Source organism: Nicotiana tabacum, chromosome 2, assembly GCF_000715075.1.
Source record: "Nicotiana tabacum cultivar K326 chromosome 2, ASM71507v2, whole genome shotgun sequence".
NCBI lineage: Eukaryota > Viridiplantae > Streptophyta > Magnoliopsida > Solanales > Solanaceae > Nicotiana > Nicotiana tabacum.
The window spans coordinates 7,597,324-7,623,590 of NC_134081.1; the positions used below are offsets into that span (position 1 = coordinate 7,597,324).

The 26,267-nt window shown below is 36.7% G+C and overlaps 1 protein-coding gene across 4 annotated transcripts in view; it reads right to left on the reverse strand.

The window, feature by feature from the left end:
• Positions 1-2,856: 2,856 nt before the first annotated feature.
• The window catches only part of LOC107824625 (protein SHOOT GRAVITROPISM 6), a 39,135-nt gene continuing 15,724 nt past the window's right edge, over positions 2,857-26,267 (reverse strand). For 2 of the 4 annotated variants that reach the window (XM_075230250.1, XM_075230254.1), the window contains exons 21-51: positions 25,071-25,130; positions 23,907-23,996; positions 23,334-23,455; positions 21,281-21,410; positions 21,077-21,156; positions 20,074-20,209; positions 19,791-19,872; positions 18,622-18,767; positions 17,958-18,038; positions 17,780-17,880; positions 15,821-16,059; positions 15,637-15,746; positions 15,390-15,518; positions 15,119-15,193; positions 14,910-15,043; positions 14,716-14,788; positions 14,413-14,544; positions 11,217-11,398; positions 11,009-11,131; positions 10,839-10,899; positions 10,648-10,743; positions 8,008-8,108; positions 7,556-7,661; positions 7,073-7,186; positions 6,924-6,998; positions 6,226-6,324; positions 5,040-5,111; positions 4,880-4,965; positions 4,712-4,805; positions 3,427-3,534; positions 2,857-3,339 (exon numbers count right to left, since the gene is read on the reverse strand). In XM_075230250.1, coding sequence (XP_075086351.1) covers positions 3,157-3,339; positions 3,427-3,534; positions 4,712-4,805; positions 4,880-4,965; positions 5,040-5,111; positions 6,226-6,324; positions 6,924-6,998; positions 7,073-7,186; positions 7,556-7,661; positions 8,008-8,108; positions 10,648-10,743; positions 10,839-10,899; positions 11,009-11,131; positions 11,217-11,398; positions 14,413-14,544; positions 14,716-14,788; positions 14,910-15,043; positions 15,119-15,193; positions 15,390-15,518; positions 15,637-15,746; positions 15,821-16,059; positions 17,780-17,880; positions 17,958-18,038; positions 18,622-18,767; positions 19,791-19,872; positions 20,074-20,209; positions 21,077-21,156; positions 21,281-21,410; positions 23,334-23,455; positions 23,907-23,996; positions 25,071-25,130 — 3,420 coding nt within the window. In that variant the 3' untranslated portion in view covers positions 2,857-3,156. The remainder of the gene's footprint in view (positions 3,340-3,426; positions 3,535-4,711; positions 4,806-4,879; positions 4,966-5,039; positions 5,112-6,225; positions 6,325-6,923; positions 6,999-7,072; positions 7,187-7,555; positions 7,662-8,007; positions 8,109-10,647; positions 10,744-10,838; positions 10,900-11,008; positions 11,132-11,216; positions 11,399-14,412; positions 14,545-14,715; positions 14,789-14,909; positions 15,044-15,118; positions 15,194-15,389; positions 15,519-15,636; positions 15,747-15,820; positions 16,060-17,779; positions 17,881-17,957; positions 18,039-18,621; positions 18,768-19,790; positions 19,873-20,073; positions 20,210-21,076; positions 21,157-21,280; positions 21,411-23,333; positions 23,456-23,906; positions 23,997-25,070; positions 25,131-26,267) is intronic. The other 2 variants (XR_012698859.1, XM_075230252.1) reach the window with 2 other exon arrangements.

Consider the following 26,267-nt stretch of genomic DNA (forward strand, 5'->3'; position numbering starts at 1 on the left):
ATGAAATATAATCAATATAGGATAAGGAACACTTACCCCAATGTTTTCCCATGAATATCGCCCAAGAATCGCCTCACCCGAGCTCAAAAAGGAAAAAGGGTTGAAATGGGACGAATCCCATTTTCCAGAACTAAAGTTGTATTTGTCCAAATTTTACCCTACACGATCGCAAAGCACATTTTTGGCTGCCCAGCTTTCCTTAATCGTGATCGCATGAATAGCCTCGCGATCGCGAAGCACATTTTTGGCTGCCCAGTTTTCCTTAATCGTGATCGCATGAATAGCCTCGCGATCGCAAAGCTCTACTTTGCTGCCCCAGAAATTTACTCTACGCGAACGCGTAGAATGTTACGCGAACGCGATGCTTTGACTCACGGACTTACGCGATTGCGAATGAACTCACGCGATCGTGATGAGTAAGCGCGTGGCTCAGCTTTAGCCTCTTTAACTCTACGCGAATGCGACCTTGTCCACGCATTCGCGAAGCACCTCTTCACACCTCTACGCGATCGCAACCACAAATTCGCGAACACGAAGAGCAACTTTGGCTGACCTCTTAGTTTGCCTTACGTGATCGCGAACGACTTCACTCGATCGCGATGAGTAAAAATTCTGCAACAAAACACCAGAAACCTGCCATCTTTCTTAAGTCCGAAATGGCCAGTTGAGCATCCGAAACTCACCCGAGCCCTCGGGGCTCTAAACCAAACATGCCCACAAGTCCTAATATATCATAAGAACTAGTTCGCATGATCAAATCGTCAAAATAAACACATAAAACTACGAATCGGACATTAAATCAAAGGAAGTTTTCAAGAAAACTTTAAAACTTATATTTTCACAACCGGACGTCTGAATCACGTCAAATCAACTCCGATTCTCACAAAATTCGGCAGACAAGTCATAAATATTATAGTGGACCCATACCGGACTCCGGAACCAAAATACAGACCCGGGTCAATAAATCCAATATCAGTAATTTCTTAAAAATCATTAAGCTTTCAAGCTTTTAATTTTTCATCAAAATTCTATATCTCGGGTTAGGGACCTCGGAATTCGATTTCGGGTATACGCCCAAATCCCAAATCACGATACGGACCTACCGGAAGTGTCAAAACACTGATCTGAGTCCGTTTGCTCAAAATATTGACCAAAGTCAACTCAGTTGAGTTTTAAAACTCTATTTCACATTTTAATCCCTTTTTTCACATAAAAACTTTCCGAAAAATTATACGGACTGCGCACGCAAGTCGAGGAATGATAAATGGTGTTTTTCGAGGTCTTAGAACACAGAATTACTTATTAAATTTAAAGATGATATTTTGGGTCATCACATTCTCCACCTCTAAAATAACTGTTCGTTTAGAAGCGCCTGAATGGTAAATGATTGAAGGTTTTCCTATGTGCTTAGTTAGATGGTCACTTAAAAATAATTGGATTCTATGCAACATAAATGTAATACTATATCTCAATCTCCCACGATGCTATATATGTCAATATATCTGATAAATATCCCTACATCTGCCTTCTTCCTTCAAGTACAAAAAGGAGGAAACTTATATAGAAAAAAGGTGAACATAGTTCTGTCAATTTTCGACATGTTTTGTACACCAGGCAAATAATCATAAAAAGGGATGTGCCAAATTCGTTCTTTATTTCGACATGTTTTGTGCACCAAACCAGAAGACATCCCTTGCACTGGCTATTAAACAATAGACCTGTTTCAGCTTTTAAATAAAATAAATTTGACATATGCTTACAGGATTGGAACTTTAATGAGATACCGAGCTCCCAAGTCTCCAAAATGGTTGTAAAATTAATTGAAAAAAGTCTGAAATTCGCCCCTTTATATAGCACAACTATCTGGCTCTGTTACCTTCCTATAAAGAAGGTATCTGAAAAAGGTTAAAAGCATTTTACTGCAAAGACAAATAGTTCACAAATATTTGATAATATTACACCACAGGATAAATATTCACGCTTATTACACCAGCATCCACCAGAAATAAAAGGCTAAGAAAGAGTTTAATTTAATTCTTCCTTCTATCAAGACGGCCAGGGTATGCAACATAAGTACTCTTTTACCCCATCAGATTAAAATGACTAGCAACAAGTACAACAACAACAACATACCCAGTATTATCCTACATCGTGGGATCTGGGGAGGGTAGTGCGTACGCAGACCTTACCCCTACCTTGTGAGGATAGAGAGGTTATTTCCAATAGACTCTCGGCTCAGGAAAGCATAAGCACCACATTAATAAAAATATAGACAAGAAAAGACAGTACCAAAAAGCCATATAAAAGCAGAATAAAAACAAGATAGTAAGGTGATCAACAATGAAAGAAAACGGCTAGTCATAAAAACCTACTACCAACAAAAAGCGAGACTACGTGCCAATCCTACTGTTATGAACACTCTAGACTACCTACTCTACTACTCTAATCCTCGATCTCCATACTTTCTTATCAAGGGTCATGTCCTCGGTCAGCTGAAGTTGTGCCATGTCTTGCCTAATAACCTCTCCTCACCTCTTCTTTGACCTACCTCTACCTCTCCGTAGTCCCACGTTAATGATATTACTTGGACCAGCAACAAGTAATATCTATAATAGTCATAATTCGGTAAATCAAAAAAGTGCAGTAAATAATTTGCTATGACCGATTAAAATACACAGATACTGTAAATATTCTTCCTGCTATCAATGCATATAAATTAAATCCAAACATAAAAGATGCTCGACAAAGATAAAGGTAGAGCAATTGAACAAGAAACAGCACATAAGTTGGTGGCTTCCAAAAACATTGCTCGGACAAGTAACTTTGCCGAATTGTCTCTAGTTCCAGAATTGCCAATTAGCGGTTGGACTCAAGCTTTTACATAAATAGAATTAAATGTTAACATGAGATGTTAGAGAGAATCACTTTACAAGGATGTACAAACACGGGCACACTATTTTACACAGATACAACAAAAAGCCAAACCTTTTATACAACCCTAATATACACAAAAAGAATAGAGGCATAGAGACAACAACAAAAAATATTGTCGAAAACTATACACTTTGAACCACCATAAGAGCTCTTGAAACGGGAAGATTTAACGTGAGAGTTTCCTGCTTTCATGTAGATGCTGTAGGTTACGCTAATTAATAATCATAATCTCCTAGCAGATTCTGGTTCATGGCCCCTATGCGATGAATCAACTCGATCAAGTCGAACGTCCTTCCAAGAGCTTGCATTGGATGATTTGAGCAACAAGCCTAGGGCTGAAGAACAAGTTGCTCTAACAATTGCATCCGTTGAACGACTCATTTTGCCAACTAGCATCCCGAAAACCTAAAAGAATGCAGATCCCAAAAAAAAATTAGAACATATAAGGATCCTTTATTACAATCAGACATGGAAAGGGTGACATGAAATGACCTGATTGTAGAAGAGGGCTGATATGTGCTTGTCGTCGGAGAGAGAAAGCACGCTGCTACATAAATAAACAGCATTTGCCTGGACAACTGGCCAAGGAGCATCAAATGCCTGTACACCAGAAATGTTTTACCAAGTTGTTTTCTGAGTTTAGATGAGGCTATAGAAAGCAATTCATCTCCAGTTTAACTTTAGAAAAGGCTATAAAATTTACTTGGTCTCACAGTTTTCAACTATTCTAGTGACACGGTACTCAAGTCGACTCCTATTAGCAAGTACATCAACAAATCAACAAAGAGAGAAAAGCTCCACCAAAATAAATCTGTGACTGTCCTTACAGCAATCCCATAAACTTTCTTACACCAATATATCAAGTTTTTTCCTCAGAAAATGTCTTAAATAGTTTCATATTATCAGCAACATAACTAATCATGCTAGAATTAAAATGCAACTGCAGCATCCACTGTCAACAGATGCATAGCTTCACTCATCTCTGAGACAGGAGCAACTTGTAAGTTTTCTCACTTTCAATCAATAAGCATCGGCTTATGCAGCCTTAAGAGTATTCAATAGATAGACAGAATCACAGAAGGAAGCTTCAAGATTATTAACTTAGTTAATTTCACCTTTCTCCCCCAGTCAAACCCTTCTAGGAGAATTGCAGTCAATCCCTAGGCACATTAGAGTAAAATTTGTAGGAGACATATTAAAGGGAATTTATTCATCTTTAATTTTTTATTTGTTACTCAGATATGCCAAAAATGGTATATCTCTATGACAACAACATTATGGCTTGCAATACATGCTAAATCTTCTTATTTTGCCATTCTCTAGCTTGGTTTTACATAGACAACCTCATCTTTTGCTTCCCATTATATGTTACTGCATGGACGAATCAAGCACACTGCATGAACATCAAAATTTGACAGCTATTTTAGCATGAAATGAGAAAACATTCATCCCAAAATTTCACAACTTCGTCTTTGGCAATTTTACTTGTTTCAGGTTGATTCGACTACGGTGTATATATCAGGCAACAAGTAAAGACATAATAATGGATCAGGCAACAAAGACGGTTTAAGAAAGTATTTAGTAGAATTTGATATAAGAAACCTACCATCCTTTTAGGAAAGGAAGCTGCATTTATCTTTGAATGGTAGGAGATCACAATTTTTTTCTTGTACCAAGTCATCATAGAGCTAAACTTAATGGCATTTTCAACACAAGGACAAGTATATATTCAATAGTTCTTCTCTTAATGAAAGATTAAAAAAGGAACAACATGGACCTGTATTATTGATGCCATGTACGTATCAACTCGGGCAGCAAGATGTTGAGTTAGTTGCCTTGCAAGCTCTCGGAGAAAGTCTTCATAGTCGCTTCTAAAAATAAAGGGAACTTAATACCATTTCTTATAAATAACCATTAAGGACTACTCAAATCAATGGATACATACCGGTGGTCCGAACTAAACCAATGAGTGTTCAAAAGAGCATTTATTCCATCAATTTCCATCAAGGGAGCAACGCATTTCAAAGTGCTCTGGCATGTTGAAAAGTTAACTCATTTCGCATCCTGAACAACGTAAAAAAGACAAGCTAGCAGTTTAAACTTACTCGGCAAGCTTGTCTCACACTAAGATCATCCTCATGAAGATGTAGAACCATCCGTGGGAAAGCAGCATGGACCTGACGAGTAAAAAAAGTGAAGATCATTTCTTGATAAAGTTCAATGAAAGGAAGGAAACAGACAAGAAATTGATTATCCAAATGGTGAAGTGAAAATTAACATATTTTTACTCAGCATACCTCTAACAGAAATGTAAGCTCAGTTAAATCATATAGCCCATTCATAAATAATGTGTGACCAAGAGGATGCGGATAGAAGGATACATTCATTACCCTTTTTTAACCAAGTAAAGTCTAATGATGGATAGCAGAAGAAAGAAGCATGAGATCCTTCAGATTAACAGTGAACTGATCAAGAAATGTGGATCGTAAAACAAAATATTTTCACTGCTGACTGAGGCCTCGGGGGGAAAAGTAAAAATGATGTCATCCAAACAAATGATGCCATGATGAGTGATAACACTGAAATTAACAGACCCATTAACAGCAATGAGTAGCCTAGATTATGCTCCTCAGAGAAACAAGTTTAACTCAAGCTCAAGAAAAATGTAAAGTGGTAGAATATCTCTAAGGGAAAAAGTTTATCACAGCATTGCTAGTAACAGTATTTCTTTATAACGGCTCCACATTGGGCAAAACATCAGACATATCCACTAATGGGCAATCCCAGCCTAAGGCAATAGATTAAAGGTATTAAAAGTCAAAGAGATCCAGCATAAAATAGAAATACATCTAGGAATTTCATGATTCAATAAATATACATAAAGAGCATCTATTACTGGAAAGTGAAGGCATTTTTATAAAGAAATGGCAGCATGATTGACTTGGCCAATTCAGCTACATAACTACCAAGTTTAGTTGCCCCTTATTTTTCCTCTAACAAATGAATTGTATCGTCAATAAAATAAACATTGTTCATTTGATGAAGAAGAACAGTTGAATATGAAGTTTTGGACAATAAACTCCTTTATACGCGCTCAGCGAAATATGATAAAGCCAACACAAACAAAACATCAAAGTCTGAGACATTCTTGACTTGTGATGTTGGATATAGGACCTTATGATGCAATCAAAATTGATGAAATTCAGAAGAATATCTAAAAACTATGTATTAAAGAGAAAAATATTAAATCAAATATAGGTGGTGACAAATGGTTGATGAGAAACAAGATACCTGCTCAAGAAAAGAGTCTCGTTGAGGCCCAGTTCCATAGGTGCTCAGTGCTCCAAATGCAGCATACGCATTGGCTCGGATCTTCTCATTCATGCACACCTTTCATTAGATAGCAATTAGAACTGTACATTATGACCATCTCAACATGGACTTGCTAATATTTCTAGTTATCCACAGTTTAGAAGATAATGATGAAACAATGTGCTTCTTTCCCAAGGGATGATAACACAATGATATGCACCAGTATTCAGAGACAAATTATAAAACCTACCATTAAGTTCGTGCAAAACTAAATTACTTCAGCTCTTATAGAACCTAGACCACAATAGTGGCAACAACAGCACAGTACATTATATTGGTGTCACTCACATACGTAAAAAACTTGCACATAAACTTAACAAGGGGCAAAATATAAAAAAGTACAACTTGTATCATGAGAGATGTCTTGAAAGCTGACAAATAATGCAAAATATTGTGATCAAAGCAAAACACACATCACCCTAGGATGTCCAAACAGAGTTGTGTTAGACACTGTCATGATGTAAAATTCTTTCTAACACAATGGCACCCTGTTATTAATAATTTAGAATGTGACACAACCGGACTAATACAGTAATTCAACATGTTTCAAGCTATTAGAATGGCACCAGAAAATCCAAAGTTGAAGAGAGGTAAATTCTGATAGTCAATCAACTTACTTGCAGATTTCGAAGCCGTATGGAAAGGTTCAAGAGAACAGGTTCTACAGCATCCCTGGATGAAGACTCAAGAACCTACATCATGGAATATCAGCAAGAACATTTGAAAGTAAAACAAAAGAAGATAACAAAGACGGAGCAAGTTTTACCATCAGCAAACATGAGACTGCAGTTAATTGAACCGACTCATCTGAATCATCGAGCAAAGCTAATATCACCCCTAGGATTTGGGTAGTATACTGGAGAACATGGATAGATGGCATCTGCAAGACCAGCATGCGAAATGAGCATCAACCCGAGAAAAGTGAAAGAAGTCGTCCAGCAATGATTACGGTGGTGTTTTACTAGTTCATCTTAAACATTTCATGTTCTTTTGGGAGAAGAATTAAACATGTATGTAGTCAAAGCAAAGGGAAAAACAGAGGGAAGAAAAATATTAACTAAAGGAGTATCTCCGAAGTGATGCCATGATATTATTTAACCAATGAAATCAAACTGACAGAGTGACTCCTTACTGATAAAGTCAAAAAAGGGGGGAAAAACACCATCCAGGAAAACTCCTCGAGAAAACATCCCTCCTCATGGCCCAGAGAAAAGAAAAAGAAAAATGAACACTATATGTCCAGGAATACCTGGACAAGCCCTCTTAGACAAAGGCGCCTAACAGTAGGAGAAGCATCCGATACATGCCGGCAAAGTGCTTGCACCATCTGCTCTAATAGGGGACCAAAGCCGTCACTGCATAAATTTGCATCCACGCCTTAGGAAGCTTAGGAGAAGAGTAGGATTTGAGAACATCAATATAAACATTACTATCACAGTGTAAACTATCACTTAACACTCTTGAAGGCTGTAAGCTTACAAAGCTTTCTATTTACTTGTTTTTACCAGCACATGCTGGGTGCTTTCAACATAGTTCATTGTGATTCATCAATTGAGTAGGGAGAACGGATGTACACAAGTTGCCTCTAACTCAACTAGCAAGCTCAGATGTGCCCCACACGTTTCATAACTTTGTTAAATTTCGAATCCAACTTCAAACATCATCAAATAATTAATAGAGCAGTTCAGAAATTTCATATACCTATGGCGTAAGAATTCCGACAAAGCCGCAGCAGCTGATTCTCTTTGAAATCTTAAAGATCGATCCAGTGCTTTGCTCAGTATCAAACATATGTCTGGAACCTGATAAAATACTCCTAGTGAGATTTTCAAATTTATCACACAAATTTAATCGAGGAACTAAATATCTACAAGCACACTTTACATAACAAGAAATCTGGCCGTCTCGTTGAGCTTTAGGGCCCGATATGGAGGCATGAGTTAGATGGACAACAGCTTAAGATGAAATCTGGATATTCTCATAGAGCATCATCTGGCTATGATGTTAAGGTCCTTTACATTTTAGGGTTCTTTCTCATTCACTTTCATTTTTTATACGTGTAAATACTAGTAAATGAACCAAGAACATGACAAAATGGTCCCTTATCTTTTGGGGATAGGTCTAAAGTAGTCCCCTAAATATTACCTTGAGCAGTTTTGGGCCTTTAAGTTTGTCAAATGTAAGCATGTTTGGTCTCCATTAAATATTTAACAAACTCCAGTTACTAGATATAATATAAACTGTGAAAGTAAAAAAATTAACGACAACTCACATTGGAGGTGCAGTTTTGGCTAATTTAAGTCTCTTTCTGGTATCTGTTGCCATTGGTTGAGGTGCAGTTTCTGCTAGTTTTGGTCTATTTCTGGTGTCTAGTGTAGCTTTTGGTGTTGCAGTTTCTAGGGTTTGACGGGATTTTTCCGGTGTTTTTGGTTAAACCTTTTTTTGTTCATAGTTCCCGTTAAATCTAACTGCCAGAGTTTGTTAAATATTTGACGGAGACCAAAAGTGATAAAACTTTTGGCAAACTTACAGGACTAAAACTGCTCAAAACTGCTCAGGAGTATATCTAAGGAAGTATTTTAAACCTACCCCCAACATAAGGGACCATTTTGTCATTTCTCAAAATGAATCGATAGTACTTTTTTGTCGTCATTCACATGGTCCTTTAGAATTTTGATGTTAGGTCCTTTATATTTTAGGATTCTTTCTTATTTAGAATCTTTGCAGTTATTATTACTTGTTTCACCCTTCCATCTCTTCATCTTCTCGGGAAAGTTCCTTTTTTCTCTTAGTCTCCATGTTCCCAAGTTCCTATCAGCTTTTCACTTGGCTTTTTTCACAAAGCCAACAGTTTCTAGTGGCATTGCATGGTTTTCAGTTTATTAAAAGGATCAATAGTAATGACAAACTCTAGATGCACAGATATAAAGGAAGTTCTCACTGATCTGGGTTGTAGGAATGTAAACTGTAAAACTACACAAGTATATTTCCATCTGATTTCAGTTTATTTCCATCTCTTTGCACCAGTCTCAACCAAAATTTATGACGACAGAATTAACAAGATGACGAGGGGATCTCTGGAACTTAAACATGCTTTTGAAAAGGGTTAAATAAGGGTAGAAATCTCTCCTGACCAGGTAACTTCTTCAAGGCTGTAGACGAATTAGAAATTGTTAGTTTTCCTTCCAAACTCAACAAGAGGGGAATAATAGAAGATTGTTACAAGACTGGGAACTAACTACAATAACAGAATTTTACAATACTTTGGAACAATGCAGAGGATTACAAGAGGGGGAAGACACTCTAGTATGGCAGAAACATAGCAGCGGGAGGTTTTCAGTAGGATCAGCTTATAAAAATCTGAATCGGGTAGGATCTCAACTCAGCCTATGGCCCTGGAAGCATATCTGGAAAGTCAAAATACCATATAAAGGGGCATGCTTTACTTGGTTGGTGGCTAAAGAAGCAGTACTCACTCAAGAAAACCTCATGAAAAGAGGGTTACCAATCTGTTCTAGATGTTATTTGTGTGGCCAAGATGCAGAGACATCTGTTTCTACATTGTAGAGTGGCAAGACAGCTGTGGGAGTTGTTCATTAACATCAGGGGTATCCGATGGACAATGCCAGGAAGAACCTATGAACTTTTGTCTAGCTGGAACCGGGGGGGTTGGTCTACACCTAACAAAGATAGATGGAAAATTGTCCCAGTAGCCATGGACAATTTGGAAGGAGAGGAATGCAAGGTGTTTTGAAGATATAAGTAGCCCTGTACAGAAGATCAAAATGAATTGCATTCTACTTTTTAGTTTTTGGTGTAAAGCAGAATATATAGATGGACAAGATTCAATCATAGAAGTCTTAGGCTCCTTGTATGAAGAACAAGGAAGTTTAATTTTTGTTTTTGTCTTAGCTCTTCTTGATGTAATCTTGGTTCCAGTACAAATTTTGTGCTGATGATTTATTAATATATTGGATCTGTTACCATCTCAAAAAAAAAAAACTCAACAATTTATTTCCACATCCACAAATTACTTGATCCTAAAAAAAGTAATTTTCTCACTTTAAAAAATTTTCTAGAGCAATGCACCTTGACAAAAGAAACAAAAACAAAAGTGATAGGAAAAAGGAATGGGACAGAAGAGGAAAAATAGGAAAGAAAGGGTAAACAAATATTAAAATGTGGGTATATTGTCATCCCAGCAAGTTTTTTCTATTTTCGTAAGTATCATTATAGCATCCATAATCTTGACAAAGTAATGCGCAGAGGGAGACAGGAAGATAGAAGTAGCAAATAATGGACAAAGGAAGCAAGAGGCAGTGTTTGTGCAGGATATCCTACCTCTTTTGGTCTTTTTATAGAAATGCAGCCAGACAGATCTCTTATAAGGTTGATCCACTTCTCATTTTCACTTTGCTCTCCATCTCGCGCAAGAATCTGATCATACAACAGAATCCTTATCATCAAAACCATCTTTAAAAAGGTCAATTATTTAAGAAGATTTCCAGAAGTGTAGTCTGAAAAATCTTCACCTTTCCCATTTCCAGATCACCAACACATTCACAGAATGCTTGAAATGCAGCCAGTAGAGCACTAGATAGAGTAGGGAACAGGTGAGGTAACTGTAATAGGTACAACAAATAACATGCTTTTGAAATCTTTTGATAACCATATATAAAAAGTGAGTTTTCTGGAACACTACCGCAGTGGTTCTAGTTCACCAGTCCTAGCTAAGCCATGACAACTGCCCAGGTGAAGCGTAAGTGTTGCAAGAACAGAAGCATAACTTTGCTCAACTGCTTTTTTACCAACTTTACCACCACCCCTGATGAATTGGAAGAGCAAAAATGATAGGGCAACAAATTCAACAGGAAAGAAAAGGAAAAAGACAATGCAATTGGAAACAATACCTGAAAAAAGCAGTAAGCGCAACAATAGCTGCTCTTGCAATATTATCTTCTACAATACTATCAACTGCATGCTCAGAACTTTCATCGTGATCCAGATCCCCTCCAAGAGGAGGCAACTGATTGATGACAGACATAACATGGTCCAGAAACGTGAATGAAAGTACTGAATGCTGTGAGAACACCTATTCAAGACAAATATAAATTGGCAATTAGTGGCAATTCAACTCAGATAAATAAAACTAGAACACCGATGAAGAAAAGAAATAAGTTGGTTAATATAGCATATATTAAAGTTTCTTTTTGACAAGGAGCATATGATAAAGTTTCTTGTAAAGCATGATCATGTTAAACATTTAGATTTTAGGTTATATGGGCAAAACCAAGATGATTTTGTTGTCCCCTATTCTAGCATTCCTTCTTTCTTTCATGGCATAGGTTCTCCTCGTTGCTGTTACCAACAAAAGGTTTGACATCATTGAGGATCTCAGATTTCCCCAATGACATATAAGCTAGGAAAAGAAGAATTTTGAAGTTGTTCAGCTTGTCCCACATTGACTGTAGAGGGATGGGAAGGTCTCTTTATATGGTGTTGGGCAATCCTCACCTCATGAGCTAGCTTTTGGGATTAATTTAGGTTCAAGTTCCATTTCTTATCATGATATCGAACACGACCCATCCAATTCTTGGTTTACCCGACCCCCATATTATGTCCTGCATCGGCTATAGAGGGATGGGAAGGTCTCTTTATATGGTTTTGGGTGAACCTCAGCTCTTGAGCTAGCTTTTGAGGTTGAGTAAGGCCCAAGGTCCATTTCTTATCAAAAGCAACATGAGCTAGGAAGAGTACATCTCAAAACACTATAAAACAATACATTTCTAAAAAGGTGAAAGCTCCAAGGTGTGGAGTTCCCTCTAAAAGTAATTCACCCCAGTTAACACTTCAAATATTCTGTAATATCTTAGCCTTTTAGGTACGAACTGTGAGAATGCAAGGGATAAAAATCTATTTTAACAATGATACAATGAGCCCTATATATAATACATATTCTACTCCTACTACATATGGGACTAGGACTATTTATACATAAATCTAACACTCCCCCTCAAACCGGTGCATACAAATCATATGTACCGAGCTTGTTACATATGTAACTAATATGAGGACCAGTGAGGGGCTTGGTGAAAATATCTGCAAGCTAATCATTCGACATGCAAGGCCACTACACTCCTCTTGAGCAACAAAACCAGGTGGTTGCTGATAAACAGAAGTTTGCCGAAAAGTCACAGGAAAAATTTGAATTTGAAAATAATGAGACTAAGCCGAATTCCACACTACAAAATAGGTTCTAAAACACCACCAGAAAACAGAAACTTTTCTGGAAATTACTGTTCATATCAGAAAATCATTGTTCACACCGGAAAAGGTGCATTGTTCACGCCGGAAAAAAAGTAGTTGTCAGAATTTGATGTAATTTATATGCGTAGGCTCGGAATCACGGGACGAGTAAGTTGCCCTGAAGAAGTTTTGTCAAAAAGTGGCTGGAATGGCTCACACGCCCCGGAAAAATTACTGTAGCTCGCCAGAACCCTAGTTCTGGCGGCGCGTGGAGGCACGTGAGTGACTTTCTGCCGGAGCGATTGACTAAGGTTTTGTCACCTGACTTTTTCGAACAAGATGGTAGTATTGGTTTTCGCATAACACTTACCAATGAGGAGATAACGCAAATCAATCTTGAGTCGTCAATCGAAAAGACGCACTGACTTTATGTTCCGCTGGGACTGGAATTTCTGGGGTTTGGTCGCACAAGAGTTTTGGATCTGATGGTGGTATATGCACAGTACCACAGTAGCAGTGATGAACCCTGGGAACAAGACGAAGTTGCCGGAAAATTACACGGCGATGAGATCTTTCTTCCCGGATGTCGCTGGAATGACGCACAACGATAAATTTCTCACTGAAGCTCCGATAGCATGTGAGAATGCACGGGAGAAAAATCTATTTTGACAATGATACAATGAGCACTATATATAATACATATTCTACTCCTACTACTTATGGGACTAGGACATATTCTACTCCTACTACATATGGGACTAGGACTATTTACACATAACTATCTAACACGAACATGTATCACCAGATAAAAGAGAGTAAATGGCCACACATAAGAACATACTGATTCATTTTGAATGTGCTATTCATGGTGCTACGGTAGAAAATACCATATTTGAAGACGGTGATTCATTTAGACCCTTGTTCACGACCTTTACCAGTCGGAATTCCTAAGGACCAGCTATGTAAATTATACTCGTTGGTTATGATCATACATTTGGCTAAAATAACCTAAAATCCTTTAATAATTATCCAGCCACATAAGCTTTGCTAAATGAAATGAGGGAGCAACATAAGATGCTATACTTACTTATCTCACATACACAGTTCAATAAAGGTCTTCTGTCTACTGTCTTGCCAGATTAAACATGAGGTTCTGAATCTATGACTCGTCTTTTGGATGTTCTTTAGGTAGAGGAATAGTAAAATATTGGAGCCTCATTGAGTGATGTAACTTTATCAAGCCATGTGAAGATCTTTAGCACCTCTTGAAATCTCACACATCAGATTATTTTCTTGTTCTTACACTGACTTTTACAAAACTGATCACCTATTTGTCAATGAGAAGAACCAATTCAAGGACTATCGCAATGCCAATTCTAGCAGCTCCTGCGCAAATAGTTAATAATCAAATAACTGCCTTAATCCCAAACTAGTTCCAGGGATATGCTAAAGGATGGAAATAATGATCCTCCATTTATTCATGAGAACCTCAATAAAAACCAGCCTCAGTACCTGATTCAACGAGTTGCAGTTTACTTAGTCATGCAGAGTATGTCAATGTGCTTGAATTTTTCAAGAACATAAAAGTTGATGTATGAGAAGACAATATTTTTCATACTTCTATGTGGCTGTCTTGTAACTAGTCCTTCATGTTCAGTTTTATTTACTTACATTCTGTTGAGTATTTCCTCCCTTTTCGTGTCCTTTACTTATAGTTCCTCCAATTTGATACCCAGTTCATTTCTTGATCGCTGATGCTTCAACTATTTTCTATGGCGCGATGCAGATTAATTCTACTATACATCAAGGCAGATCTGAAGAACGAAAACATGCCACCAGACTACAGATTAGGATACTCACATGGAAGGCATCCTGTATTGGCCACCCACCCCGTAATCTAGATATATCTTTTGTGGCTATGTCCTTTCTTGCAGCAGCTAAAACTTCGTTGAAAACAATTCTTGAGCTTGTGTTCTCCGCAAGGGAACATATCTTCTCACAATTAAGGAAAAGATTGATGGCAACCAACACTTATAACACTAAAAAATGCAACCAAAACATAGGGCAGTTGCTAATAAGGAAACCAGAAAACGTTGATAATCTAGCCATAACTTGTAAACATATTCTGCTTCAGTGGTTAAAAAGAAATTGCCTCAAAGATACAGCACCAAGAGCTTCCTGACGTAAATACTTCTCTGTCACATGAATTACCGCTGAGAGCAATGATTGTGTTGTTCTGTTGGCATAAAAATATAAACCAAAGTTAAACAGAAACCTTGTCAATCCTTGGAAGAAAAGTTGAATAACTACTTCAGTCAGTATCAACGCTAGTTTAAGATTGGTTTGGCTGAGAATACCTTGCAATATCTGTCTCATTCAGCGCATTCCCTCTCTTTGTAACAAACTCATTAACTGCTTGGATTGCACCTTCTGCAGATTGCTTGATCTTGTCACATATAGCACCCGAGCAACCATGCAAAGCTGCAGCAAGCTGTACATATTGGAATAACATGAGGCTACAGAGAATGCGTAACTGGCCAGCACTTTATAACAAGCTAAATGATACCTCATCCTTTGTCAGCAAGATGCAAACAGATGAAACAACCCTGTTAAACACCTCTGACGGATCAATTGAAGCATCCTGGAAATATGAATGAGTTCAGAAGTAAAAAGGTTTATATACTGAAGACGCAAAGTGAAATAAAAATACTAAGGTATTACAGCGCGCTCTCATTAAATACTTAGGTATCACATCGTTCTCTCATTTTACTATTTTTTCAGCAAGCAAAGATTTACAAAGAAGAAGAAGAAAAAGGGAAGCATTCGGGAAAACTCACACTCCGTAGAATAGCTATAACATCCTCAAGGGAAGACAAAGCACTATAGGATGATTCAATGTCATTGGTGAAACTAGAATTTGCAGGCCTTGGAAGTGATAGAGATATACTGAAATATAGATGAAGGATCTGCCATAAGAAAACCATCAAATCTGTTAGATGCAAAGAAACGAAGAACAGAAGAAGAAAAAATCGGCATGCTAATCACATAGGCCACTTAGATTCGTTGGAATAGATCGAAGCTTTCCTGAACAGAAACTTTTCGGACTTCAGAACTTGTATCTACAGATCGCGGAAGATACATCATTGTACGCTCTCCCAAGCGCAAAGCATCACGGCTTGGTAAAGCAAATGCAGCTGGTATCAAGGAAAAAGTATTAGGTCTGTACAAAAAATCTAGTATGAAATCTATGCAAAAGAAAGGCACTTACAAGGCAAATTAGATAAGGTGTGATGTAAAGCACGGTCAGTTTTCTCTCTGTGGGTGCAAGTTCCCCGACATCCTAGTGCACAGTATCCACTGATACAGATCATCCGAAACTTGAAAAGTAGCTCATGAGCTGCAAGACACCCTCTTTTCCTCTGGTAGTCCAAAGAAGAGGAAACATACAGATCAACCTTTCTCAATATGTGCAATAATTGCTCTGCTCGACTTCTTCCATCCTCTCCACTAATTACAAGAAAGCAACAGAAACATCAGTTGAGAGAAAAACAACAATCATAATGCATGGCCTGCGGTCTACTTGACTGCAATTAATGCATACATTCATGTCCTCCTGTACCAAGAAGACATCCAAGCACAGCAAGAAAGTTTCACACACAGAGACATAATCATGGATAAATCTTCTCATCTAATCTGCCGCTACTGGAGTTATTGCCAAGCAGTTTTATACACGTCTCAGTCTACAGAATAACAGCATGCAGCTCTGCTTTCTAAAAGTTTTCCAAACATTCTTCTGCATTTTGATGAGCACAATTTTCAATCGAAACTGAAAAGTTGTTAGATTTTAAAATACTGATGGGCAGTTTAGACAATTTGACAGACACGACCAGCAAGTTTGTCCTTTCCCAAAGCCTCAAGCCATTTTTCATTCTGGGAACATATACTCATGATTCTGATATCCTAAAAAGTACTCCCTCTGTCTCATTTTATGTGATGCACTTTGACTGAGAACGGAGTTTAATTAAGAAAGAAAGAAAGACTTTTGAAACTTATGGTCTAAAACAAGTTTGTGGCTTTAAATCATCACTAGGGGTAAAATGAGAAGTTTAAAGTTAAACTGTTTCTAAATATAGAAAGATATCATTCTTTTTGGAAGAGACTAAAAAGAAAAGCGCATTACATAAATTGAGACAGAGGATGTATTTAAGATCTGGGCTTAAAGGAACTTTACACGTAAATGACAAAGAAGCATAGGATGTAGATTTCTTCAATTATGTGTATCAAGCTCATAAGAAATATCTGCATTCCACTAGGAACAAGAGAATTTTTGCCTCACCTAAGCTTCACACCAATTTTTGCCAAATTTCCAGAATCTCATGGCTAACCAAAGCACCATAAGCTAAGAAAACCAGTTTTATTTCACAATAAAGCTGCAGGATTCAATTTTGGCTATAACAAAAAGAAACTGTAGTACTCCTTTGACAAAAATGTCAAGGTAGCAGGTAGAAACATTGCTGTGGCAACCTTCCCCATTCCCCAGAGACTGGAGGGTGAAAAAACCCATCAATTGTGCAGCTTTCAGGATACAACAGATTTAGCATGTGTAATCTCTAAGCAGATAGAGACCTACACATAGGCTACAAAGTGGCAGGGATCAGAACTCGGATTCAGTATGGCCTCTCTGAACATACAAACATATCTTAATTGTATGACCGGTATACCATATTCTATTAATTGGATCAATTAGATTGTACTAGTCAAATATCGGACGGTCATCACGCGTATCAAAAATATTAACCATCAAAAAGTTGTAACTTTAATCTCATAAAGTACTGTTGCCAAGTATATTATCGAGGATATGTATGCGTGAGCGCCCACATGCACGTCATTGTCTTCAGCACAGACAACGAAAATAAATTTATGTACGTTGTGCATGATTCACTTTTTTGCCTTTAGAAACAGCCCCGTAATTCTTTATTTGTCAATAGCTCAATGCATTGGCTAAATTAGACTTCAGAATCATTTTTATTACTTTTGCAACATTTCGTAAGAACAGTTACTTTCTTGGGGTAATTCAACTATAGCTAGTTTCGTTTATTGAATATGCACCATGAATTAATCTGATTGGCTTGAAAGTACATTAAGCTGCTGCTACACATTAAGAATATAGCTTAATTTAACAAACTATTTAAAAAAGAAAAAGACAAGTTAACCAGAGAGGAAGTACCTTGTAATGAGTATTGTACATAGAAGAGTAATCAGGTTGCCAATAAGGGGGTCGATAACATCAGCAGGCTCATTAGGCAAGCCAAAAAATCCAACTGTGGCCTGCCAAGTGAAAAAAGATGTTAAGAGGACAAACAAACCAAGACCACCTCACTGATGAAGAAGCTCAACACTATCACCTTCATAACAAGGTTTCTTGTTTCAGTAGTCAATTTTGGCTCTACGGAAACCAGAGTAGTGCAGGCACTTAAAGCAAACGACTGCAATTCAAAAACCAATTTCCAAAACAAGAAGAGGAAATTAGAGTAATTTACATTCTATTCACCATCTTGGTGTCTGGTTTTATTACATCAATGCGATCTCTTGATATCATAAAAGTGGTTTATAGCATGTTTGGCCAAGCTTCTAAAATTTGCTTAATTTGAAAAGTGCTTTTTTCAAAAGTGCTTTTCAAAAACGTACTTTTGGTGAAACTCAGTTTGTGTTTGGCTAATCAATTTGAATAGCACTTTTGAGCAGCAATTGCCAATTAGTGTTTGGCCAAGCTTTTAAAAAGTGCTTCTAAGTGTATTTTTCTCAAAAGTACTTTTCAAAAAAGTGCTTCGGGGGAGAAGCTACTTTTTTTTCCTTCTCAGAAACTGCTTCTGCTTCTACTCAAAAGCACTTTTTTTCCTTCAAATAGCTTGGCCAAACACCTTAACTTTGGGGGGGGAAAAAGCACTTTTGACACCCAAAAAAAAAAAAGCACTTTTGGCCAAGAAAAAAGCTTGGCCAAACAAACTATTAATCCTGATGAAGATATGAAATGGCATTGAGCAGAGAAATCATAGGCAATACACAAACCTGAGTGCGCAGATGCTCAGTGTTGGATTCAGAAAATCCATCTTCCTCATCGCTGCCCATTAATGTTAATATATAATCAAGTAACTGGTCTCTTCTTTTCAGGGGGAATGATATACCACTTTCAGCTGCATTTATCACTGCTTGACCTAAAGCACAATGATACACACATAAACACCACTTTCAGCTGCATTTATCTTTGCAACACTCATCTAGTGGATGTATTGGCCCTTAATGGCCCAATATTCACTCCCGTATAGGACTTATAATCTAGTGGATGTGACAGACTCTAGCAATGGTAAATGCTAAAGAATCATGTGGGGGAGAGAGAGAGAGAGAGAGAGAGAGAGAATGCTACCCGGCATCATTTCACCCTCATATTTAAGACTTCATAGTCTAACTAAAGAAGGGAACTTATCAGATGTTATCAATGTGAGAAACTATGTTGCAAACCTAATAAATAAATAAATACAAATGCCCCCTCTCTAGCAACTTAAATTTTCAGGTCAACCGGCGTTTAGAGAAAAAGAAACACTTTTCACTATCCAGTAATCAGTGCCACAATTAGAAAAAGAATATACACAAACAGAAAGAAACACCAGAATGAAGTTGCCTAATTTACTTTTTAATAAAAGAATTGATTTATCATATATTTTAAATTTGTGATATATGCAACAAAACTACTTTTGCATTTCATTTTAGAAAACTAACGTTGAATAAAGGAAAAAACTTAATCAAGAATAAGCAAATAAATTTTGAAGTTAATTTTGTAAGCATAAATAGAATTATTTAAGCCTTCCTCATTTCTTACTGGGAAAAATAAAACTAGGTTTTACAACTTCATTTTTTTCAATTGTTAAAACTATTTTACAACTTGTTTTTTAAAATAAAGTATATTAATAGAAGGTGAACAAAATGAAATCTATGATAACAGAACAGAACTCAAAACATACTTCCAATATTTTATATCTTAACACTTTGACACTAATTTATTTTAATATAATACCTGGTGTTATCAAACTTTTGGGTAAGATGACCCAATATCTATTCATTGTTCTAAGTTTTACAACCACGTGCACTGCACGCAAGCTAGTATATATATAAGAAACTGAAAAGTTGTTGATATGGAAAACATATTCCATTACCGCAGCAAAATTGGAATCCATACAAACCTAATAAATCAATCGCTGTGATGACAGCCTGCTTAGCTGTAGGATGGCGGACATGAAGAAGTCGTGACAGCACATTGGTCCCCTGTAAGGAATACAGCAGCCATATAGTTCGAAAAATTATATTCCAGAGCTGATTATGCAATGCGCTAAAAAATGAACTTAAGAAAAAACTTGCACCTATTGACAAGAATAGGCTTATAATACATGGAACCCAAAAGATCAAAAAGTTCATATTCTAATAAAGGATGAAAATAGAGGATTTGGGGAAACGAGTATTACATACCACTAGCGCATCTATTCTGGCTTCAATAACAGTTGAGGGAGCATATTTTGCAGCATATCCATACATTAGCGCCAAAGCAGCATGGATATCATCAGATTCTTCCATTTTACCTCTATCCGAGAAAAATGATAGAATTCTGCAGCAATCAAATCTTCACAATGCTTACAATACTCTAGATGCAGTACCGAGAAAATAAGAATTGTAGTACACAGTTGCCACAAACTCGTATGTCAAAGTGACTGTTGCTATCTATTACCAAACTGACACTAAATGTGTTGTTACTCTCTAAGAGAATTGCATGACACGGCAGAAGCTGTTCCAACTTCTTAATTATAAGGAGGATGATATACTTTTTATAGGGTTGCCATGCTGCTACTTTTTTCCGTTTTCTATTCTTTTAAGTTAGATGGACATGTCAGTTCATTTATTTTGATTTCCTAGTTTACCGTAGTTGGTAACATCTTACAACCTGAAACCCGAAGCATCGGACAGACATCATGAACCAGTTTCTACTAGGGAAATAGTTAGATGAGAATTGGGGGGAATCAAGTGTTTTATGATCCTACTTTTGCATGGAAAATTTTATTTTATAGCACATAACATAAAAGCATGTATAAAACAATGAAATAAGCAAAACAATACTAAATAACAATTACCATATGCAACTAGGTTTTATTTGAAGTTATTACTTAAGATATTTGTAACATAGATAACTTTGATAATTGGATTGAGACAGAAATCCTAATTAAGTCCATAAGACCAATCACATCTAATCCAATTCTCAAAGTACCCACACAGTTAGAAAGTTCCAAATGATAAAGGTTACGAAATTCCAGCCTTCAAGTTAATGAACTTAGTTACCAAGTCTAAAGTACTACTTGTTAACAGGAACTTTCCTGCCACATTAATAAAATAATTACTTTATCTGAATTACCAAGTCTAAAGAAACTTCAGACGACAAGAAGATGCAAAGAACTCAATTAATTCATGGCTCAAACATCACCTTTGGAAGATACTTTTCCCAACATTGTCGAGGATGTCTTTCAACTTATCCAGAACTGTGTCTAGGTGTGATGCAGCCACCTATGCAACATTGAATCAGCACACTGTAAGCAAGATAACTCCAATGACTCAAAGTCCATTAGGATTCTATTTCTAACAAATTTGCCAACTAGGAAAAGCAATTGTCTGATTTCAAATTAATTACCAATCCCATGGCTTTTGCTAAGCCAAGTCTATTTGTTGGAATCGTAATATTAGCTTGTTTGTACATCAGATAAATCTTAGCGCGAACATAGGCTCTGTCATGAACCTTCTGCAGCAAAATTCCAAGACACCTGAAAAGAAATGACGAGGTTTCAAAAAAATCTTTCTTACAAAGGATGGAAATTGCTGGCTAAGCATCAAACCACATAATTCTGTACTATTGCAGAGGCAGGAAGCTATTTAATCGACAATTGCACTTAAAGCGTAACTGAACAGTGAGCAGCGAGGAAGTTTAACTTGCACATTTTAATGGTTGTTCTGTGAGAAGAGCAATATGCGGTACCTCAACCATAAAGCTGATAATTTTCTCTTCTAGAGATTCTTCCTTTTTTTTTGGGTCTTCAATGCTGATGAAGGAAACATATTTTTCAAAGAGGCTCAAATAGTTTTATGGCCTCAAAATTAAAAGCCTTTATTCAGTTTAGAGTGAAGAGGAGCTGGTAGAAGGTGAGATTTGGGAATTCAAAAAACCCTCCCAAAGAATCGAGGAAGAAAACTAGGATGAGCCTGCAATTAGTCACGAAGACAACCCATCCTAGACCGAACAAAAAAATTCAACAAGTAAAATATCTTAAAATTAACCATGTCATGGCTATTGTCAACCCCCCCCCCCCCCAGGGGGAGGGAGGTGGTAATTTAAAGCTATAAGGTCTTCCTTTTCTATTTGCACCTATTTCAATGAGATATGGCTATTGAAGGTAGTTATGTCCCATCCTTAGGGATTAGAAAGTCAATAATTGGTAACTATTAAGATACTGATGAATTGATTCCTACGTGGAAGATCAAAAGAACTAGAAGAAGAAAATAGAGCAGGACTGTTAGTCTGTGACCCTAGTGCACTATTGCGAACAATCTACAAAGAAAGAAATTGGAGAGTTTTTGTAGGGCAGGAATTCCCCTTATACAACTTTGATGGGTCTTTTTGTTTCTTGAAAGTTAAAGCACCTCTGGGATTCCTATTAAAACAGATGACTACTCGCTATGCAGACAATAATACATTGTCCTAAAACTATCAATTGTATATACCTGTACACTGGGTTGCATCACCTTTTTGGAATCAATACAATAACTTTATTTATCAACAACAACAATTAGCAAATATTAAGTGTATTTTCAATTATGCTCTATCCCAACAAAAGCTTATTTCCACGGGCACGCAATGCAGAAAAATCAGGAACCTTTTCCACATTTGACGATATCATTTTCACAATTCAGGGGTTTCTCTTCCTCTCATTTCATTTGAAAAATGGTCGAGCAGACAAGAATAATGAGCGATTAAAATCATCAAGCATCGAAGCATCAGCTGCAGACTAAACAAGGCCAGCATAATGTGCAGGTTGGTTTGCAAAATTTGTAGTCAGGATCTGCGGAGTTAAAGATTCAATGGCAACAAGTAAAAAAGAAAAAGTGCTATATGAGAATAAAGAACGATTAGTAACTCTCAAACTGAAGAAGAATGAAGAAAAGAGGTGGAGGGTCTCCTTGATCCTTACTAAGCAGACTTCAAGGGCCTGCGATGTAGTGTACCAAATTATTCTAATAAAAAGTCTCTCTGACAAATAATTGGAATTCTTCCTACATCAATAATAAAATTCTTTATTCCCCAGAAAATAAGTGTTTGATATCTGGAGTTAGTTACAATTGTTAGACTTCTGTCAAAAACAAATAAACAAAGGAAATCTTTTTTGAGTGTTAATAAACCAAGCAAATCTAATCACTATGCTTTTAAGAAAATAAAATAAATTAAAAGACTTCCAAGATAAGATATCCAGCTTTTTGATAAAGACAAGATATGCAGCTTTTATGACAATCCATATGTTGAATTAGCCAAGTGAGATTAAGAAAAATTGATTTAATCGTAGACTTTCATTAATTAGGCATGCACAACAGCGTACATAACACAAATAAGCAAATTAAGTGAGAGTAGTAAGAGTAGAATAAAAAGAATTTGCAGTTCCAGGTGATGTTATCAAATTGAAGATAGCTGACATTACCGATGAAGCAATGCAGAGTGCTCGTCATCAGGACTATAAAGTTCATATTGCTTTTCAAATGCATTTCCAAGTGATATAATCCAGTCAACATCCTGAATTACATCCAAAGATTCTGCAATAAACTGTCGATAGATAAATTTAGGTCCAATACATAGAGGCAGGGTGACACTTACTTCAAGTTGCTGAAAGTTAAACATGAGATGCACCATCTTAGTGCTGAGTTATTAATGAAATTACCCTTTTTACAGCTAAAAAAAAGTTAAAACATGAGATGCAATCAAAGAACTCGCATAATCGGGAGCTGATAAGTCATTGTTTCCTACAGAGACGACATGCTTTCAGAGATTGAGAAATGTTTATTGTTCCAAGTAGTGAAAATTACTCATTGCTTTTTTGTAGTTTTTTCATGCTTATTCTCTGCGGCAATGTTATTTATAATATAAAGCAACATATCAAGGATCAACAAATCCCCTACACGTTGATCTATCTAGTCTTGAACAATAATTTGATCATAAAGATAGAGGACACAAATTTCAATGTTTCAAACATGTGGATAAAGTTACTAATGCTTACATTGATAATCATGTCATCCCAAGACTCTTGATATGAAGGATCCTGCTTTAAGTCTTCTGTATCACTCACGTATGCCTTCATCTTCGGAATCTAGAACTTAGCAAACAAGATAGCCCATTAAGACAGAGACGAAACTTGTCTCCGAACTACATACAAAAGCAAAGTATCCAATATTTCTTTGGAATAAACAGAGTTTCTATCCTATTTATATTACAAATTCTAGAGTTCAGATCTGCATTTTAGTGTCCCCTTTCGTCCCGAACTATCATTTTTCTTTTCCGTTTATTTACCTTTTGCTAAAACCAATATAAATTTTAGGACATGTTAGCAATATAAGTTCATGGCATTTTGCCTACCTTCTCTTTGCCCCTTTGCCTCACGCTCTAACCCTCCCGTAGCTCCTACACTATACCTTCCCCCTTCCATGCACCCTTGTTGCACCTTTCCCTGCAAGCCTATGTGCTGTTGTCGACTACCCCTCCACTACCCATTTTACCCGAACCTATTCCGTCCACCTCCATGAAAGGGGTTATGGGGGCTGTAAAAGGTGGAGCGGCAGTGTGATGCGATGGTTGATAGGGGCTTAGAAAGAAGAGTGAAGCGACAGTGTGGAGAGTAGGCAAAGGCAGAGAAAGCAGATAAGGAATGAATTGCGTAAACTGCTCTCAACATCTGCTAATTTAACTGGAAAAATAAGTCAAAGCAAATCCTAAAATGAACCTAGTCGCAAGACATCAGTCGAGGAACTTCAAAGATCTGGTCTCAACTCTCGAAAGTACGCCAATAGTTTAGTCTTGTGAGGGGTAAACAAACTAGAAAATGATAACTTAGCCAAAATGTGGTAGCAGTAAGTTCAAATTAAAAAGTGTTACTTTTAGAAGTTCCAATATAAATAAGATGATCAAACCATGAATGATGAAACATACACTATAACCCCATAATTTAGGTTGAAATATACTAGGCACCTTAATAATGTAGCTAATAGTTATCAAAATATTTATAGTGATAATTCAATTTTAGCTAATTAGTAAAATAATTAGACCTTCAACATCAACCTTCAATTGTCGGGTTGTTCATATAGCGAATAATTTCAATGCATAAAACCAGTAAAAAAATTGCAAAAGTAGAAAGTCTCTTTGTTAACATATTGAATCTATTTTATACCTCATCTTGCCAAAACAAGTTAACGTTCTTTGGAAAGAGCGGCGCCAGATAACACAAGACCTGAAAAAACAAAAGTGAAACGTGTCAAAACGACAAATCAAATTATTATTAGATTTCAGATTCATTTGACCTTCATATACAAATAGAGGACCCTTCCCGATAAACTGATGCAGAAAAAGGGGAACATCACTTTGTCAGAATAAAATGAGGGTCACTATCATTTAGGAGTTAACAGCAGAAGGAGACAACTAAAAAGAATACATCCAGATAGCCTAAGAATCATTGACATAATAGTGGGATGAATTTATGAAAAGGCCATGAAGAAGTCATAGAAACTATTCCGGATGCTGAAGACTTATCATGCAGAAGTTCTTCTCCCCTGCCTTCCTTACACCCTTTGCATTTAGAGGAATTTTATATGCTTATAAATATATGAAAACTATATAATATTTCTACAGTTCAAATTGGTGGAGTGAATGCCTTCTATGTGACGATAGAAGACAGTCAAGTGAAAAAAAAGGATTTCCGGGAGAAAAATTTTTTATGATATCTACTTAGGTTTCCTAATAATCTAATATAACCCCCCGGAAAAAAAAGGAATTTCAGGAACCTGTAAAATCACTATAAAAACATAGAGCCTGAATGACATTAGTCTACTTTGACTCTCTCAAGCAGTTCATCATACCTATGACCCACTGCTTTGGCATCTAAATCACAATGTTATCCAAGTTTAAATGTCCTACTTCCAAAATACCCAATACAAAAGCCACGTCTCACTTACTCTGTTCATTCCAATAACCATAAGAATTTCTTTTAGAGGCGCAAGTGGATGACGAAAACAAAGGTACATAGAAATTTCTCCGGGTCTTTCTAGAGTTCTGTGCTTTTCTATACCATCTTGGTACCTTTTCAATAATACCTTCAGTCCTTTACCGTTTCAAGAAAAAAAGTACTTAAAATTTTCATCTTGATGTCGACAAGACAGATCATTGGGGAATAGGTCAGAAAGTTCAGGATGAAGCACATTCGACATGTACATAAATTAGGTCAAAAAGTTCAGGATGAAGCGAATTCGACATGTAGATAAATTTGTTCTACAAGTGGAATGTGCTTCATCCTGAACTTTTGGTAAGTGCATTGGAAAAAGAAAGACAGATGCCATCTACTATTCAAATATTGGCAGAGGGGCATACCAGA